Consider the following 20,502-nt stretch of genomic DNA (forward strand, 5'->3'; position numbering starts at 1 on the left):
GAAACCCGCCCACTGCCAGTTTACTCAATTGTATTTTGGCACCCCGAGTTGCCAGTTGGCAGAAAACACAGCAAATTTAATTTCATTCATTGTCAAGTGCGCTCTGTCCTGTGTCATCAATCTGGCAACCTGCATGTGCTTCAAGTCTGAGGAGGAGGGACCGGCGGAAATAAACCCTCTCCAATATTTAGAATTTGGACTGCAATACCTAGTTCAACCACTCGTTGTCAAACTTACATACAGCACCTTTAAATGTGTCTGAAAATGGGTTAGAGTTGATGTGTTTTTAATATGTATGCGGCTGTCCTTTAAAGAGTTTAGATTTATTTTTGAGGTAACAATTTGTTGTCAAAAGTTTGTTCAAAAAGTTTTTTTTTTTTTTTAAGGATTATAAGGCAGAATTTATTTGATAAAAAAAAAAAACAGTAAAACGGTACTTTTGTGAAATATTATTACATGTACTGTAATTTATTCCTGTGAGTTAAAAGTTAAGTGAGTAAAAAGTTCTTAAAAGTTTTTTTTTTTTTTTACTACTGTGTCTGGTTCTAAGAATATAATGTTTATATATTTTAGTAATGATTCAGTTTTTTATGGTGCAGTGAACAGAAAGGACGAAGGATGAGATGTTTTTGTCTGCAGACCTAGTTTTCTGACTAATGGTGGTTTAGTCTAAAGGTGGTACAGGGACAGTGGGATTAGAATATATGGACTAGACCTAGTTAGACTTTAGAGGGGACGTTTTCTGTCCTTCTTACTTTAGCCATGCGAGAACTGTTGAGATTCCAGCGGCGTGGGCTGGGCTTCTTGAGGCGAGACTGTGAAGCGTGCAAGACAACATGATGAGAATGGAGCGGCAGAATTTGAGGCATGTTAGAGATGTTGTAGTACGTGTGCATGTTTGTGTATACGAGATTAGTCTGTTCATTCCGTTTCCTGTACAGATGCTGAGACAGAGGAGACGGTCACTCATCCAAAATGACTGAAAGCAGATCTGAGCTAAGCTTCATGTAAAGCCACGTCAGCGGCCTCAAACCAGGCATACATTTGGTCTGTATACCCACTGTATTCAAATGAGTTAGTGTAAATTAGTAACAAATCGAAACCAGGAACTAGCATGAATGTGACAAGGAATTCAGCTATAAAAATTCTGTTTAGGATAAGCATATAAATTATGAAATCTGCAAACCATTCATATTTGATCTAATAATGAGGAGTCTATATACAGCATAAGTTTCCAAGTCACATTGACATTTGTTTCTATGGATCTCCTGTCCAAGCGAACATGCAGGATTGTCACAAAGCCCTGGGAAAAACACACCTCTTTTGCTCAAGAGGGTGTTGGATTGGGAAAAAAGGAGCACCAATCAGGGGACAGGAGCCGGGATAAAGAACTGGGGTGAGATGTCACGTCCACAGTATGGTGAGGTAGTTTATGGGTGGGTATTCACACTCAAACCCAAGGGTGCAGTCAGGGGGCTCGGTTCAGAAGGGGGTATCACACACACACACACACTCGTGCTTGGACACACACTCACACGGGTGCGGGCTGGCTCAGCGCAGTACCTGAGGGGACACAGTGGACAAAGTGGGGCTCTGAGTGATGTTTTTGGCTACCTGCAGAGCCTCTATCCTCAGGGCTGCGAGCACCAGCTCCTCCTGGGCCACAAGGGAGGGTTGAGGGGAGGAAAGGGGGAGTGACCCATGAAGTGGGAATGGGGTAAGGAGGAAAAGAGGGGTTAGAGTTGTACCAGCCTCACGCAAATACTAAACCTGAGGGGGAAAAAAGCTTACAAATACTGTACACACACAAACTGACACTCATACACATTTTACTGTGAACGTTGTGTATGTGGAGAGATCCATTGACCCTTCCTAGGAGTTTTATCACTTTTACTTTTAAAAGGATAAATCAGCCAAAATGAAAATTCTGTCTTTCAGTGGAACACAAATGGAGATATCAGAATGTCTAAAGAGATGCCTTGTAATAACAGTGAATGGGGACCAATAGCTCCAAAGGACATCATAATAACAACATAAAAGTAGTCCATGTGCTTTATCAAATTTCAGAAGACTTCAGAAGACTTGAAACTATAGTAAAAAAATTAAGATTTTTTTTTTTATATATTTTGAAAATAAGTCTCTTGTGCTTCCCAAGGATGCATTTATTTGATCGCAAATTCAGTAAAAACACTTATTGTATATTGTGAAACATTAATAACTTATATATTTATATATCTTATATACTTAATATATATATTACATTTATTCCTCTAATGGCTTTAAGAAGGTCACATGATCCATCAAGAAACATTTTTATTATTATCAATTTTAAAAACAGTTGTGCTGCAAAATAATTTTGTGGAAACCATGATCTTTTGGGATTCTTTGATGAATAGAAGTTCAAAAGAACAGCATTTATTAAAAACAAAATTCATAACAATGTAAAAGTCAATCACTTTTGATCAACTGAATGCATCATTGCTGAATTATTATAATTTTTTAAAAACATACTGACCCCAAACTTTTGAATTGTTGTGTACTATTAGTGTTTTTTTTACTCATTTAGGAGCTTGCCAGCCTAAGTGCCTATTTACTTCTAGGAGTTAGGGCTTCTAGGAACTTGAGGATCCATAAATATGACAGAATTTTCCTTTTCGGTTGAACTATTCCTTTAACATCTCCTGACCCCCAGTACTAGGGGGCAAACAAAAAATGAGAGACAAAACAAAGCAGACAAGGAACATGAAAGACTGGAGGGACAAACAAACACACAGTGAAACACAGCTGAGTGAAGACACACACTCTCACACACACAGCTGCAAAGGTCCAGGGAAGAAGAGATTGTTGGCTGGTAGGCTTCTCTCTACACACCTGCAGTTTTTGGGCGAAGGCAGTGGGGTTGGTCTCAGCCAGATCAGGCTCCAGGTAGCTGAGAGGGGTAGGTGAATCAGACAGTCTGTCTAAGAGGGGTAGATCTGAGGGATCCATGGGGCCCTGGATGGGGGACTGCGATGGGACCGAGAGCAGAAGAGGGACAAGAGGAGTAGGAGGTGTCTATGTGTCAGTGAGGCAGGGCAAGCTTGTATGTAGCCTAGTGCATCATAAAACTTCTACAATAGGTTTACGAAGCTTATGAATAAACATTATGGGGTACTGATTCTGGTGGGGAGACCCTGAGTAAGCTGCAAGCCTAGCAAAATAATTGTCTTAAAGAGAGAGTTCATTAAAAAAAAATTATATTTTTTAAATCTGTCATTATTTACTAATTGGGAAACAGACCTTTATATAGAAAAGAGGCATGTACATTAGTCAAAATTACTCCTTTCAAGTTAAACTGAAAAAAATATTCAGCATATGTTTTTGAAATAACATGGGGGTGAGTAAATAATGAAAGGATTTATTTATTTATGATGCACTGTCACTTTAAGACTGAAAGTAAAAATGTGTAGCATTGTAAAAGCACCAGGTGAGCTGTGTAATCATTATAAGTAACTAAATAAAAATAACCCCATCTTCACACAATTGTGGTGTTTTCTTGTGTTCTGATTGTACGAGCTCCACATTATCTGAGATAATGAAATAAATACACCCTTAATGGCACTGATTCTTTTGGGAATTTTGACTGGTTTGCACTTACCGCTCCATCTCTCTCATTGCTCTGTGTTCGACTCTGAGACTGGCTTTCTCTCTTTCTGCTTTTTTCTGAGGCCAAGGACTCATGAGCACCACGTGGTGGCAGCACAGGTGATTTCCCCTGCGAGATCTGAGCCTCCATCTCCTCAAAGCTCCTGTGAAGAATCAGACCAACACAATTTAACACATGGAATACACTGCCAAAGTAATGAGTAAATCATTGTCAAAGAGCCCATGAGAATTGAGTTTTATGGCTTTAAGTCTAAGTTAGTCAATCTATATAATACCTTCTCAGAAAAAAGGTACAGTGCTGTCACTAGGATGTTACCGTAATGTACAAAAGTTATAAGGCACATTTTTGTAACTTATTCACCTCTAAATTATTCATATTAATACACTAAGGACACACATTGATACTTTTGAGAGATTTTACCTTTTTTGTGTTTTTGAGTGTGGTCTACAAAATATACCTTTAGAAAATATATTCCAGCAAGTACTAACCGACAGACAGACTTCCTGTTTAAACAGAAAATATTTCTACACAGACTATGTATGTATATGTGTGTGTGTGTGTGTGTGTGTGTGTGTGTTTGTTTTACCCAGTACAGGGAGAGTTGGGCTCTGAATCTTGCATTTTGGAAGTCTTTGTTGGACTCTCGGTCACAGAGTCCAGCTTTAGATAAAGTGATGGTTTCTTAACTGAGAGAGCCTGTAAATACATACATACATACATTTATTCAGAAAAAACAAAGCACTGAAATGTAAAATTATTATTATTTTATGTTTTTAAGAAAATTTCCCTCAGTTTAGTGTGCTATGATGATACTCACAGATGCGGAGGAGCCAATCTTTTCCATGTATTCAATCTCATAGTCTGTAACTGCAGAAAAGACAATAGGAAAAGACAATGAGAGAAGATATAACAGGTTAAATGTTTTATAAAGGTTATATAGGAATTAAAATAATATAAGGTTTTCAAAGATTATTCTTTCTATGCTGATCATCAGTTCAGACTGACAGAACCAATATGAGAGTGGCACTATAATTCATCTGCCTCTGTACTACTGACCCAGTTAGTTTCAGGCAGAAACTGCCCTAGGGTGCGAATGGTTCCCTGAAGGTCAAAGGCTCATAAACCGAGTCAGCTTTGGGTCATTTGGGATTGTAGGGAAACTTGTATCATGTGGGAAATTATCTGATGGTTGAATCTCAAAAAACCATTTTAAAACCAAAATCACTTATTTTGGACAGAAAAATCAAGGCTCGTGATTAGAGATAATGTACTGACATAATGAGAGACTCCACTTTCTCACCGTCACTCTGTGCTGGTAGACTGTTCTCACTGACAAAAGCTGTAAAGTCGGCTGGCTGCGGGAAGTCTTGGGGGTCAGAGTTCAGCTCCACCTCTATGTCATGTCTAGTCCATTTGTGACTGGTGGAGGAAGCCAGTTTCTCCTCATCTGTGGCGTGATCTTGTGAGGGCTCGGGATTGGCATCAGGTGAGTGCTCCTGCAGGTGATTATGTGTGGGTGAAGTGGAGGGCGAGAGTGGAGAACACACAGGACAACACTGTTATGATATGAGGTGACAACGAAGGAGAAAAACAGATCATCTTCAGAATGAACATCTGCAGTGAATGTGTGAGTGTACTGTAGGTGAATGTACGCTCACGTCTCAACTTACTTGAGCAGATGGCTCAGTAACCTGAGTCCTCTTTGGTGATTTCTTCACTCTAAAAGTGTTACTGTTTAAGAAAACATGACAGAAATGTGTGGTTATTCTTAAACTTTCAATGTAGAACAAAATACAACATCCAACTATTATTTTTGACAGATGCTGTGCAGATAATGTTCAACTTCATAAAAGTTTTAGTTAAATAATACATACCTGTTTTGATGTTCCGATAAAGGTATTAAATAACATTTTGACAATGCAAATATATTGTAATTCTTACAGTAAACGATGGATCATATTATTAAGGATTAAGTCTCATGAGTTAATCATGATTGATTGGGATATATCAAATATACAGTATGTTTTTCAGTTTTTAGTTTTCTTGTGCAAATGTGTTTTTTATTATTATTATTGTAAACATACTTTTTTTGCTAATGCAGTCTTTACAAATGGAACCATGGCAAGAAATTAAGACCAACAGATACTAGAGATTATTTGGAAATATGCTTCGCAAAAGTATGGTGATTATGCAGTACAGACTTGTGGTTTAGAAAATAAAAACAAAAAAATCCGTAATACTCCACAGTCTCTGGCCTGACCCAGTTGGTTTTAATCCCTGTAGCCCTTACTAAATCGCTCAGTGACCCAAGAAAGTGACAGATGCCTCATATAACAAAAGCATTTTAAATCCTATTCTGTTGCTGTTGTTGGCACATTTCCTAGTTTAAGTGTGATGTTAATATTTAAGGAGTATTACTTTACTCCTCATGTCAAATCTGAAAAGACATTTGTTCTGAAAAAATAAAGTTGAAAACCTTGAATTGTGTGAGAACTACAGAGGAATTATAGAGGAAAGTTTGCAGCTAAGCAAAATATATTAAATGGATTAATCAAAAACAGAATCAAATGATCCAGTAAACTCCCAGATTGAAAGTAATATTACTTAAACCTGCTCCTTAATAGCTGTGCAGGGGGTATTAAAGAAGGAAAATAATGTCTTGCTAATAGGCACAATAAAAGTTCCCTTGTCAACATTCCAGGTCACAGTTTCTGCTTTCTAGCAATAAAACCTGCAATGTTTATTATCCACTTGGCCACCCTAAGGAGGTAAGATTTTTTAAATGAGTCTCATAAAAATGTCTGGATTAGGAATTTATTCAGAAATTTTAGAGATAGACTATCAATCTTCATTGACAAAAAAACTGAAGTCAACAAAGCTCCACTTGGATTAACATGCACATAGTATCACAATCAGTTTGTACCCTTGTGTGCACTAGCGTGCCTGAATCGACTGCACTTGTTTGAGGGTCCATTAGATGGCAACAGAGTCTCATTGGAGAATATCAAACATGGAGCCGAGGAAGATGGAGGTGACGTGGAATGATGTGATGAGAAATCAGTCATATGTATTAAGCTAAATGATAAAACAACTGACAATGAGCTCATGATTTAAAACATGTTAAAGTGGCATTTTATGTTAGCTATATAATTACTGATGCTGATTTTTCCACCATCTCCCTACTTACAAGAAACAACACAGAGAAGAGACATTGCTGGACTTCCTGTGATACATGAGATCAACAGACATGTGGCAGAGGTTGTCAAACAACAACTAACACCCACTTACATACGTGTATCTGATAATTTATAAATGTACACAAGAAAATACACAACAATTAGAAACCATGCACTACAATGGATGATGTACTTTGAAATGAAATGAAATCAGACTTACGATTTGAGAGGCTTCTTCTTGTTTTTGGCAGGTTTGTTCTGGTTGTGATCCTCCAACTCAGCAATGTTATCGTTGTCATTCTCGTTGTCGTTGGATTTGTCAAAAGTTTTCGGAGGTGAGTTTCCCATCTTGCTGGGAGATTTGAAGGTATCGATTGAGCCATCAAAGGAGTCTGCATCAAAGTCGTAAGATCTTCTAGACAGGCCAGGAGAGTTGGGGATACCAGTGTTTGTAGAAAATGGATTAAAGTTAGGGTCATCCCACTTGTTGGGATCAAAGTTATATGACCCCTTGGGGATCGGGATGTCATCAATGTCATTTGAAAGTGCAGGGACAGGTGCATTGTCTAGCTGCTCTGTCTGGGATGGAGGGGGCTTCTTAATCCCCAGTCTGGGCTTTCGGATGGGCATCTTGGCCCCTGGTTTCTTGCCTAGGTTTTTAGGAGGAGGAGTACTGCGTGGTGCCTCTTCACTGTCCTCTGAATAGTCAAACTCCAGTCTGACTGGTTGGCGTTTGGTGATTGGCTGTTCCTCAATGCTGATGGGTTGCTCTTTAGCAGTGGAAGAGGCACGAGGCTCCTCTACAACAACAGGAGTGTCTGAGACCGATGTAAAGTCGGCTTTCCTGCCTAAGACCGGCGAGTTGGCAACTTTACTACCTCCTGTACAGAATGGGTCAATATTCTCAAAGTTGTCCGGATCCCATTTGTAGGAGGCACTGGGAGGGATAGGAGACTCCTCGTCGGGAACAGCTGGAGCCTCAGGTACTGGATCAGGAAGCACCGGTTGGAGCTGACTTGATATTGAGCTGGCAGTGACCTCCTCGGCCAAAGGTGGAGGACTTTCAACTCGAGACTTTATCCTATTCCTCCGTAGGGTTCCAGCAGGACTAGGACTAGGGCTGGGAGAGGAGCTAGCCCTCTCTAGGGTTTGCAAGGGGCTTTCAGGCTGTGGTTTCCCTCTCTTTTTCTCCTCTGGCGTGCTGCTAGAGGAGACTGTTTTGGGAGAGGTATGCTCTGGATTTGAGTTCTGCCGGGAAAGAGGTTTCTTCTTCAGGGAACCTGGACGGGGCTTCTTCACTTTACGAAGAGTTCCCGGAGCACTTTCTGTTCCTATGCTGAAGGACTCTGCTCGTGGGTGAATGGGTTTGTCGAAGGTTCCTCCTGAGAATTTGTCTCCTGGGCTCTCTAACTCACCTGACTGTAGGCTTAGAGAGCGGGTAAGAGGGGCTCGACTTGATGGTCCAGACCCAAAATTTGATTCTGGTAAGGGATCATTAGCAATTAAGTAATCTAGGTTGTAGGTGCCACTAGCAGCTATTGGTTTGTCCTCATCAAAGACTATAGATTGAGAGCGACTGGGAGATTTAAGTTGATTTGGGTCTTGAGCTTCGCTGGCAGAGATGTCAGCAGTGGAAGCTGTGAAGACAGAGAATGGCATGTCACTATACATTTTGAAAACAGATCATGCTTTCAAGCAGATCACAGAAGAGAACTCACATATGTATTAAAATTATTTTATGCTATATAACAACTGGAGAACTGAAGAAGGATAGAGTGCAAAAAGTACTTTTAACATTTGTTAGTTTTGTTTTGATTTGTTTTTCTAGATCTTTCTTTAAAAAAGTTCAGTAGCAATTCATTGTATATCCACTAGAGAGAGTAAAAGTGCAGTGTTTGATAACAAAGACCACAGTACTCCTGTCTCAGAATAATTGAGGTGAAAAGGCAGCCCTTTCTTGTTTTTTTCTTCTCCTTTAAAAAAAATAAATAAGAACAAGAAATGAAAAAAATAACAAGAACACTGTTTAAATAAAAGACATGAGGAGAAACAAAAGAACTGATTAAAGAATTAATTAGACCTCCATATCTTTGTTTCCAACAAAGCACAAACTGATATCTAAACTTTGCATATACCATAGCCATATAACATAGATACAAGGATACAAATAACTATACATATCTACTAAGCTTAGCTTTTCTTAACATTTCCTGGGTTTTAGGGTTAAGACTAGTTAATAATAAATTCTGTTTTCAGGTTTTTACTATTTATTGTTGCTCTGTGCTCTCTGCTAGTGTAAAGTATTTACTTTCTAATGTCTAATTAAAAAAAAAAACACTCCTGAAGCTATTCAAAAAAATTAAAACAATTTGACTCCACATAAGACTATCTGTGTGTGAATTGTGATGGAATGGAAATCTAAACGTACCTGTGTGTTCTTGGGACAATGCCTCTGAGTTGGTGTAGGGGGGCTCTGTTGGGGGCACTGGTGAGGAAGCAGACTTCACAGGGGTGGTGGACTCAGGGGTTTCGAAAGCTCCATCTGAGTCTGAACTCCTGCGAAAAAACAGTGTGTCAGAAGAAGGTCTGAATATATTGAATTAAGAAGTGATTTGATAATCTCATTGAAGTATAAACATCAAGTCGGTTTTGTTTTCATACAACAAAGCTGCTTATCATATCCAGCGCCGATACAGCAAACAAGCAACATCAATTTATGAGACAACACATCACAGCTCATATTTACACTACAGGATCAAATCAATTCAAATACACCTATTAAACAATCATTCATTGTGTGCCAGACCTTATAAACAAACGCCTGCATCAGCATGTGTCTAGTAGGCCCTGGTGGATTATTACAGATGGAAATTAAAGCGCTGAACCTGCAGCTAGGAGACCAATAACAGCAGCTCAAACACATATAATGCTCAGCAATGGAGTCTCTTTTTTTTAACTACTGAGTATCACAGTTGACGTGCTATTTTCACACATTTTTCATTTCAGTCAAGACTACACATTTTGCTTTATACGACAATATAACAAAATATCAGTTTGTGAATGTTTTGGGTCTTGGCATCAGAATATACTGTAAAACACAAATCTGACACAATATGTGATAACGCAGGCGAACATACAGCAACAAAGACGCAGCCTCAGACAGATGTGCAGACCCCCACCCAGTCTCACCGCATTAGTCCCTGTCCTTTCTCTGCTGTTAGCCCACGCTCACCTCTGCCTGCCTTGGATCATATAATCATGCTTGGAGGTCCAGCTGAGGCGCCGGAGGAGTCCTATGGCTGGGTCTGCCCCATCCTCTCCAGATGTCCCTCCCAGCAGCGTGTCCCAGCCCCAGCGAGCCCACTGCAGCGGAGACAGAGCCTGCCACGAGCTCACTGCCATATCTGCCACCGATTACAGCCTCACGGTCACTCATACACCTTTTCCCTATTCCCAATGACAATTCCTGAAATATGAAGCTTTGATTCTATCCCTTTGTGTGTTACACACCGTCTCTCCCTCTTTTTTAATATTGTACGTGCTCTCTTCAGTCTATCACTGAAGGTGGGCTTCATCCAAATGCAACCCGTTGCGGATCCTCGCCACTTGCAGACTCACTGTTTGGCTCTCTCTCTCCCTTTAACACATCCTCCGGCACATTTCCCTCCCCCACAGTCAGGACAGAAGCAGACTTCCCACTCAGGCTGCTGTAATGTAAAGAAAATCTGTGTTTTTTATAAAATCAATGTTTTTTTGTTTTTGTTTTTCTCCATCTTATTTATTTCCATCTGTGCTGAAATATCCAGCTGTATTGCAATTACAGAACAAAACAGGATTTTTTTCTGTTTCAGTCATGGTTCTCTTTGTTAAAACTCATGTTTTCATTATTACTACTACAGCAGGGACTTGGCTGGAGTCATACGCTCAGTTTTGCTGCATAAAACTGATGAATGTACTGATGCTTTCAGTGCAGTGAACACACCCATTCCCTGCTTAAAAAAAAAAAAAAAATCCTGATTGTGTTTTTGATGCTAGTCCTCAGCAACACAAACTAGACCAGTAGCAAATCAGCAGAAACCAGCCTTCTGGTGTCTTCCGTGGGAATGAGTGAATAAAATCGAATCAAATTCGATTAAAGTATTCTTTCATCTAGAGCTGAATAATTTACACAAAAATGTAATCTTTACCGTAGCTTTGAAATTATTATTATTATTTTTTTAAGGGTCCTGTTTCTTGTGTGGATATATCATTAAAGGACTCCTCGTGCACTTTTACTTCCACAAAACCATTGCGGTCCTGAAGAGGATTTTGGCACTTTCGTGGAGTGGGTGCTGGAGAGAAATAGACTGTATTTCTCCATCTGCCCCGTCAAGAAGGACATCTCCATACCCACTCACGAACCAGAGATCAGTCAGCCGTCATCCCGCTGCACAGAAGTACAGCCAGAGCCCACCACAGATGGAGAGCCTGAGCCTGCCGCGACATGAGCCAGCGTGCATAACCACGACTGAGACTATCATCGCCCTGGAGCCTGAGCCTCTAGAATCTTCTGACCAAGTGCGTGAGCCGGCAACACCGTTTTGGTGGAGATAGAGGGCTTGGAGGGACACTCCCGCAGCTGAGGGTGAGCTGCAACTGGCCACTGGACAATTTATTGAGGAACTTAAGGCCATCTTTGAACTATGCCCCTTTCCTATTGCCTGTCCCTTACCTGCTCCTCACCCACCTCTTAACCCTGACCCTCCCTGCTATGTTAGACTGATTTTGTCTGTGCGAGGTAGGGAGAGAAATGTAATGTTTCGGTTGTATTTGGTTTGGCTTCTCTGCGTTCCAGATCACCTGTGTTCCCTTGTTCCATGTTTTTTTTTTTTTTTTGATTAATGAGCTCTGCACTTGTTTCAGTTCTCCCTAATTACGTTTCCAGTTCTTAAGTCCTGTGTTCTACCCTAGTCCTTTGCCTGGTATTGTTTTTTATCTAAAGGTTGTGCTACCCCTTGCTCCTGGATTCCTTCTTTTTCTTGTGTGGATATCAGTAAAAAAATTTTTTTGGATTTGTTTTGTTTTTTCCTGCATTGTGCGCTTTTACCTGCACAAAACCATTACACTTGAGTCACATTTCTCGGCATGTCAAAATGATTGTCTTCCAATGGTGCTAAGTCAACTTTTTACAGTCAGTCAACAGTTCATTTAAATACTGTACCTACAGCATATTTAAAATAAACAGAGGCCAAAAATGACATGATATGCCTGCTGATGTGACGACTGACAATACCCAGCAGTTCATTAGCAAAATAAGAGATTTTCTCTTCATTGCACTGCTAACCTCAGCATAATGACTGGAAGTAGTCAATATCTTTCCTGACGAACATACATGCTTGCTGATCATATAATTTTATTTAAAATACATAAATGCACGGTAAATGGCAAAAGCCCCTCTGCATTGCATCAACTACTCTGAGAAATTAGTAACAATGAAAACTTTTCAATAAAGGTGTAAGTGGATATACTGGGAATGAATGAATGAGAGGTTACAATAATCAATAAGTACAGGTCAAATACAAAATCATTGGGATACAATGCTCTAATATGATACAGGTAGAGAATTAGAGCAATACAAACAGTATGCTCCTTTCAAGTGCTGCGATATATACGGATGGCAAGGAGTGAATTTCAAAAGACTTCAAGTCTAATTTTACATCTTTCAGTGTGTTAATGACATGGGGCGAGATAATTATCAGTTGATGAGCTTTTCAGCCCAAACAGGGATGCTTCCACATATCTGGCAAACACACTGTTGCCATGGTGACGGTGCTCTCTAGACATATGCTCCCATGTGCAAGACATCACACACATTGGCAACGTGCACAAAATCCTGACCGAAGCCTCATATATCCTTCTCTTACACATAGATCCACATATGTACAGGAAGTCTATTAGCACATATAAAAACCCATTTATTTTGTGGTATGGGAATATAAAATACTGATTTATTTCTGAAAAGTCTGCAGAGGAAATTAGGTGGAACGCTGTATCATCAAAATTATGTTTCTCTCAGGGGTTTTAAAAATACTAAGAATGGGTTTTCCAAATATCTGAAACTCTCCTCTAGATGGTGGAAAAATATATAAAATGCATCTCTGTTAATTGAATCTTACTGAACACTTTTTATGAATGCTACTGAGACAGGGGTAATTGCAAATGCCAGTAAACGAAAATAATCAGCATGAGAATCTACAGATGCCGCAGGGTCAAAATATCCAGTAAACAAGTAGACATCTGCAATAAATGAGTTGTAACAATGTGAAAAGCTAAAGGAGACAGAAGACATGAGGGAGTTTCAGGTGAATTGGTCTGCATGGAGACAGCCAGGCTTGTCTGGCACAGAACAGCACTGCTTGGTTCCAGCCACAGACGCTGCTGTGAGTGTGACAACCCACAAGGCTGTTCAAACAAAGCTAACCTAAACCAAGCTATTAGTCTGTCAGAGAGGAGAGTGATTAAGAAGCAGATCTATAATCACATCTGCTAATAACAGTGTTAACATATCACTTACACAATACTCCAGCAGATCATATTGTGTGCATCTTCTAAAATTCTAATTGTAAGCATAATTGAGCTTAAAATGGGCTGAAGAAAAGAGCATCTTGGTAAAATAAATAAATAAATAGTTGTGATTTGCTCATTTTTATGACGGAGGGTACAGGGTGTACTATAGATCGAGGTAATGATAGTGGTTGACCAGTAGAGGGAGACAAAGGCTGTGCTCCAACTGGAATACTAGCATATGGCCAACTGGTGTGTGTGTGTGCATGTTATGCTATGGCAATTGTAAATAGAGTGTTAATATTCAATTTCAAACATAAGCCCAGTTTCCAGTCCTAAGCAAACTCCAGATAACCTGGAAGTCACAGAAGAGGTGGTTGGCCAGTAGTAGGCTATATGCTCAAATGCAAGTCAAACAGTTGAAAAGTTAAGAGAAAGTGCAGGTCACATGATTACAGACTTCAGATGTGAATGCTTAGCAGTGCATCACATGTTTCCCAGTAGATCTGAATGTCAGTGCTCATGATATGGTATCAGTATTCAGAAGTAGGTAAGTGGAATATAAATATAGATCCTTTCATTAAAAGACTAAGAAACATTACAGTGTAATGAGGATACAGATATTGTTCATAATGGAACATGTTTCATTTAGATATTTTGCCACTAAACTGCTATGAAAAATGGAAAAGAAACAGAATTATGGCGTAAAAGAAAGTATAAAAATAAAAAAAAATTCAAGAAGCCAGATTGTGTATGAATGTGTGCTCCCTTAGCACCACAGCTAAATTCAAATCTGGTTGAAGTACTACCATCTAAAAAGTTTGGGGTAATGTTTTCTTTTCTTTTTCTTTTTTTTAAAGAAATTTATACTTTTATTTAGCAAGGGGACATTAAATTGATGAAAAGTGGCAGTACATACATTGAAAATGTTACGAAAGATTACGGTTTAAAATAAATGACCTTATTTAGAACTTTATATTAATCAAAGAATCCTAAAATGTATGTATAATTTATTATTATTATTTATCATAATTATCAATGATAATATGAAATGTTATTTGAGCACCAAGTGAACACATTAGAATTATTTCTGAAGGATCATATGACACTGAAAATGGGATTAATGGATGCTAAAAATTCAGCTTTGCCAAAGCGGGAATAAACAGCATTTTATTTTTATTATTTTCTTTTTTTTACTGTTTCAGATTTTAATAATATTCCACATGGTTTTTAAAAATACATTAAAATTATATACAGTATATATATACAGTATATATATATATATATATATATATATATATATATATATATATATATATATATATATATATATATATATTAATAATGAAGATGGGATAGCATTACATTGCTTAAGCAGAGTTGAAGACAACTCTTGGTGAATGGCAAAAAATTGAAGTTTGTACAAATAAGGCCTTGTATAGGAAATTAAAATGTTGGATTATGAATTCAATATTTTTTAAAAGGTAATGATGAAAGTTTCTTCCACCAGATTCCTATCATGATGTGCTACTTTTACAGTAGGTGAACTAAATGACAAATCTAATAATACAAAGCTTTTAGAGTTGAGGTTCAAACTCCCACATAAACTATGCAGGTACTGTTATGTAAGAATTCTCAAAAGGGGATTGCATAAGCCAAACTTTAGACGCTAAAAGCTATGTTAGTCATGGCTCAACGGGCAGCACTGTATGGTGCTACAATACTTTTACTTAAAGCACAGACCTCAAGAGCAGGTTCAGACTTTGTGTTGCCTGGAGCAAGAAGTTCCAGGTTTTTTTAAACATAGGTCATTTACAACAGTAAAATAACCATTGTGGCCGATAGGGTGAGGATTAAATACAGTAGAATACCTTAGGTGTTAAAATGCTAGAAAGACACACAGTTGGTTAATAGACTATTTTAAAGGCATAGTTGCACAAAAATGTAATAGAGTAATTGCCCTCATGTTGTTTTAAACTTGGGTTTACTTCTTAAGTGGAACACAAAAGGAGCAGAATGTCTGAACTGCTCTTTTCTCTTACAATAAAAGTGGATAGGGATCAGGGTCTGTCAAGTTCCAAAAAAGGTCAAAAGAGGACCATAAATGCATAATAAAACGGTAACACTTTAGAATAAGGTTCCATTAGTTAATGTTAGTTAATGTATTAATTAACATGAACAAACAATGAATAATACATTTATTACTGTATTTATTAATCTTCGTTAATGTTAGTTAATGAAAATACAGTTATTCATTGTTAGTTCATGGTAATTCACAGTGCATTAACTAATGTTAACAAGCACAACTTTTGATTTAAATAATGCATTAGTAAATGTTGAAATGAACATGAACTAAGACTTATAAATGCTGTAGAAGGATTGTTCTTGCTTAGTTCATGTTAACGAAAGTAGTTAACTAACATTAACTAATGGAACCTTATTCTAAAGTGTTACCAATAAAACTAGTCAGTATGACTTGCACATTATATTTAAAATCTACTGAAGCAATATGAAGGCTTTGTTCAGGCTGACTGAAATTTAAGTCATTATTTATTAAATATTTGGCCTTGGAAATCTGAGCTCACCATTTACATTCATTGTATGGAAAACAGTAGCTTAGGCACTCTTGGGTTTTGTTCCACAAAAGAAAGAAATAATGTGTTTTTCTACTGCAAATGATGACAGAATGTTCCTTTTGGGTGAATTATTCCTTTAGATTTACAGCAGGCTTATATCACAAACAGGCATACAGAAACACCACTCCACCCACACTAAATGTTTGACATGATCAATGCCATTCTGCTTTTCTGAATGTCTACAACATAAATAGCCTCACTCTCTCTCTCTTACCCCCTCCCCCTTTTTTCCAACACATCTCAGTGTTCTATTTCAGCAGCATCTCTCTCATTCTCTCAATGCTGCAGCATTAGTCTCCATCCCCCACAAAAAACACATCTCTCTCCTATTAAATAAAGCCAGAACTCCCCCGTCCAGACATCTGCAAGCCTGCCAGACCAACACACATGTCAATATGCAAAAGCACATACAGAGCCTTACTACCGCCAGTAAATGGCTAATGTAAATAAACATGATGTCTGATCGTGACATCACAAAGACACAATAACAATCCCCTCCTCCTTTGTGTGTGCTGTGTCTCTGACAAACACCACGCTTATTACCTATTTCTCACAGCACAGGCATCGCTGAAGGAATACTCACATTCAGACTCAAACCAGGTGAACAAATCAGGCACTTGAATTCAACAACAACAACGACAACGACAACGAGATCGTCAAGAACCTTCCTATCTGCTCCTCTGGTTCTTACTCACATGCTCTCGGGACGCTCCTGAGAGGGACAGGGGGGCTGTCCGTTCTCAGCGGACTCCACTGCTCCCATCCTCTGCTATATGATCTCCACTGGCACCCGTCTCCCTCCTCCTCCCCCCAACCTGCGCCTCCTGTTTCTCCACGTCTCTCGTCCTGAGGGCCCTTGGGCTGGCGTCAGACACACGATGCTTTGCTGAAGTAGATCCGGAGCAGATGGCATCAGGGGCATACAGGCGCCCCGCTCTCAGCCCTCAGCATCCCTTGCTCTCGCTCTCTCTGACTCTGTCTACATTGCATCGGGGGAAAGCTGTATCTCTATCTGTATCCTTAGCAACAATAGAAAAGGACTGTATTGCCTTATGGGTAGAGATATGAAAGGATGCGTAGAGCAAGAGAAGGAGGAGGGAATAAGCGATGCTCCTGCTCTCTAGTCTTCAACTCGGTCTTCTCATTGGCTTGTTGTGGCGCTTGGCGAAGTGGCTGCTTGTTTTCTCCATAACCCCTCCCTCTCTAACTCTCTCACTCTCTCTCTCTCTCTTTCTCGCTCTCCCCAGGGAACGGAGTGCTTTAAAAGATGAGCAGCTTTTCCCTGTCGATTTGAGGTCTCTTGTGCCGATCTGCACAGTGGATGTAAACAATAGCTGACCTCACGCCAAGCTGAAAGACACAGGTCTCTTTTTCACACACCGAGACAGAAACTGAGGCATGTGGGCTCTCCTGTCTTTTGTTATGCAACAACGTTTACAGTTTCTCTGTGTTTCAATTTTATTTTTTTGCCCTAAATCACACAACTAACTCCCCCTGTTAAAATAGAGTGACACAGCAGGTTACTCACATTACAGAAACGTAACTAAATAAAGTATAAATTAACTGCATGTACATCAGACTTGATGACGCTCTGATCTACAACTGCTGTTCTTCCATAGGTTTGCTCAGGTCAAAGTCATGATATATTAACCCCCATGAAAACAAAAAGACATGGCAGAAAGCAGTCATCAGTCCCAATGTGCTCAAATGACAGATATATTCAAATTCGCAATAAAAATGTTATGAAAAATGAAAATTAGAATGAAAATGAGACAACTCAAAGAAAAGAGATTACGAGCCTGAAGGGGACCAGTAGCGATTCTCAGAGGTCAAGCTAATCCATATTGATTTACAGCATGAGACAGCAGCAGTTGTGGGAAATTGGGACATTGGTGGGGGCATCTGAAACATGAGGATTATTAATCTATTGTTCACTCATGAGAAAGCAGAACAAAGAGCTTTTCGCACAGATCTGCCTAGTATAGAGCCTGAGGACTGTACACAGAGTAAGGAAAGTCTTCATGCCCCAAAGTTAACCGAAGCTTTGTTATGTTCATGTGTTTGTATAGGACATGGATATGAACCACTAAAGAAACAGAGATTAGCTAGCCAAAATTAAGATAAACCTGAAACCCTGAGCCAGAGGCCTTTTCACAAAAAAAAGGAAAGTGGGCAGAGACTCTTCAAGAAAAAATGCACAAAAAAAAAAAAAAAATATGCAAGATAAAATATTTCATAAACCATTCATTTTTCTAAAGCAACACTATCCAGCAAACATTAGCAGTGGATAAGGTTATGCTCATTAAATTTTCATTGAACTTTAATGGTGTGGTGTGAATGTGAGGGAGCAGCGGTGAAAACTCCTACAAGCCTCATAATAACTGCTCCGTTCTCTGATAATTTGTTGACTAATGGTCCAAAAAGAAGGTGGCAGTTAATAATTAATATTAATAGTCAAACAAAGTGTAGTAAAAAAGGGCATGCATTTTTTATGTACTATTTATTTGAAATGTTTTCTTTAATAAATAGTATGCTTACATGCGCATGAAATATCACAGTACAAGAAGCAAGGTAAATAATGACCCATATGCCTTTAGCACAGAGAAAAAACTGGTATTAGACAGGAAGAAAAAAAACATTTCTTCTAAAAATCCACTGCCTGCCATTAACAAAACTTTTTGAAAATAGAAGATAAAAAGAAGCAAGTAAAAACATGCACCTGTACACGAAGGGTGATAATTCTGTAGCTTGAGGGTGTTTACACAAATGAGATTCAATGGCATGTTTAAGGCTCTATCATAGTGAAAGTCACTGGTTCTGTAGCCAACCATCCTAATGCTGGAGACCACTTGTCTGTTCAAACCTCTCATCATATTATGACTTCCCTTCTCTCAGCTCAGCGATTTAAGGATGTATGCTTATTTCTAGAAAATCCTGTGCCTGTAGAGGAACACAGTGTTCTGCAGCATCTATATGCAGCTATTGTTTTCTTCTCAGCAGAAGCCAGGGGCTACTTTCCTCTCACTCCGATTTTTAAGAGCAAAAGTGATGAAAAAACACAGCCGTCCATTATAAATTATAGCAACAGCGAAGGGTTTTATAAAGACCTGTCACAAATTTAATAGCTGTCTGTGTCAGACAGCTGGAAGACATGTGACAACTCATTATTTTACAATAAAAGAAATTGTAAAAAATGCTGTCACAGGCAGAGTGAGAGTGTATAGTGTGTACTGACATCTTCATCCTATGCTCAGATGCAGGAAATTGAAAATTAAATTTTCAAGCAGTGCAGCCACTGAAAGATATTGCAAGGGCAGTTTTTTTAAAGATTCATAACATGGGCTTTTAGTATCTAGGCTGAACTAACAGTCAAGCATGGAATATGAATAAGGAGAGCATATTTAGTTATTTCTTTTTGGTCTGGGAGCCATATTCATATTTGCTGTGAATTATGGATCAGTCAGTTGTTTTTTTATTCATTTGCTAATGAACAAGTTAAGTTAAATGACCATAAAACCCTTCAGTTTGGCACCAGTATAAGGAATACAGATATATATGGCTTAATTTTGCCAAAACATACATTCCAATGTTTACCTAAGTGTGTCCTAAAAACTGAACTGTACTGTGCTCAAATACTGGCATCTTAAATATCCAGTAGTGAATACAAAAGCATACATATTACAAATGACCTTCCAAAGAGAAAAAAAAATGTAAGAGTGTGAGAGAAATGAAAAAGACAGATTGCCCTTTCTAGTTGTTTGCAAAAGGAACAGGCTTCATTCCCCTAATGGATGTTTTATGTTGAGATGCATCAAGCTGGTGCCCCAGGGCATCAGTTTATATTTGGCTGGATGGTGGTGCACTTCTGAAATAAATCTCATTATGCAAATGCTACGTTTTACATGTGAGATCTTAAGATTAAGTTCTTGCATCTGCATTCTGCATCCCTTTATGGGTAGATAGGATGTACATTTCAGGGTACTGCACCAGCTACAAACTAAAGGTAAAAAAAAAAATCAAATTTTTTCCATACAGTGTAGGACAGTTTTTAGGATGTATTCCTGTTCTGATGTGTGTTTACAAGCTGTGTGCTGCAGTGGGCAGCAGAGTTCAGTTCCAGCACTGAAAGAAACACATGCACACTTTATCGCCCTCTGCTGTCTGATAGAAGAAATGCATGTTGAGCTCATCAACAGTCAACGTGGCTGAGTCATCCTGCTCTCTATCCAAACACTGCACAGCCTCCGACTGATGTGAAAACGTTTACAAAAATGTGCACAAATGGAAATGAGTCACCTACAATAGTAGCAGCACACTCCATGACAATACAGTATCTTAAATCCACACAGAAAAGTGACTTCAACTGCCAAAATCACCTTGAAACAGTGGGTTAAAATGAAAATATCTACAAAAGGGAATTTTGTTCTGAGAAAAAGCTAGAATCATTTGCTCAGATACTTGGTTTGATATGTTATTGTATAACAAGTGGCTGTAATGAATT

The 20,502-nt window shown here is 38.8% G+C and overlaps 1 protein-coding gene across 12 annotated transcripts in view; it reads right to left on the bottom strand.

The window, feature by feature from the left end:
• Positions 1 to 20,502, bottom strand: part of LOC113056922 (transforming acidic coiled-coil-containing protein 2-like) — a 35,285-nt gene that overhangs the window by 8,622 nt on the left and 6,161 nt on the right. For 4 of the 12 annotated variants that reach the window (XM_026223857.1, XM_026223854.1, XM_026223853.1 and 1 more), the window contains exons 4-13: positions 9,251 to 9,378; positions 7,043 to 8,459; positions 5,317 to 5,377; positions 4,947 to 5,202; positions 4,464 to 4,513; positions 4,233 to 4,342; positions 3,638 to 3,788; positions 2,872 to 3,006; positions 1,564 to 1,656; positions 756 to 815 (exon numbers count right to left, since the gene is read on the bottom strand). In XM_026223857.1, the coding sequence (XP_026079642.1) occupies positions 756 to 815; positions 1,564 to 1,656; positions 2,872 to 3,006; positions 3,638 to 3,788; positions 4,233 to 4,342; positions 4,464 to 4,513; positions 4,947 to 5,202; positions 5,317 to 5,377; positions 7,043 to 8,459; positions 9,251 to 9,378 (2,461 nt within the window). The remainder of the gene's footprint in view (positions 1 to 755; positions 816 to 1,563; positions 1,657 to 2,871; positions 3,007 to 3,637; positions 3,789 to 4,232; positions 4,343 to 4,463; positions 4,514 to 4,946; positions 5,203 to 5,316; positions 5,378 to 7,042; positions 8,460 to 9,250; positions 9,379 to 20,502) is intronic. The other 8 variants (XM_026223860.1, XM_026223858.1, XM_026223863.1 and 5 more) reach the window with 6 other exon arrangements.

Source organism: Carassius auratus, chromosome 38 (genome assembly GCF_003368295.1).
Source record: "Carassius auratus strain Wakin chromosome 38, ASM336829v1, whole genome shotgun sequence".
In the NCBI taxonomy this organism is placed as follows: domain Eukaryota; kingdom Metazoa; phylum Chordata; class Actinopteri; order Cypriniformes; family Cyprinidae; genus Carassius; species Carassius auratus.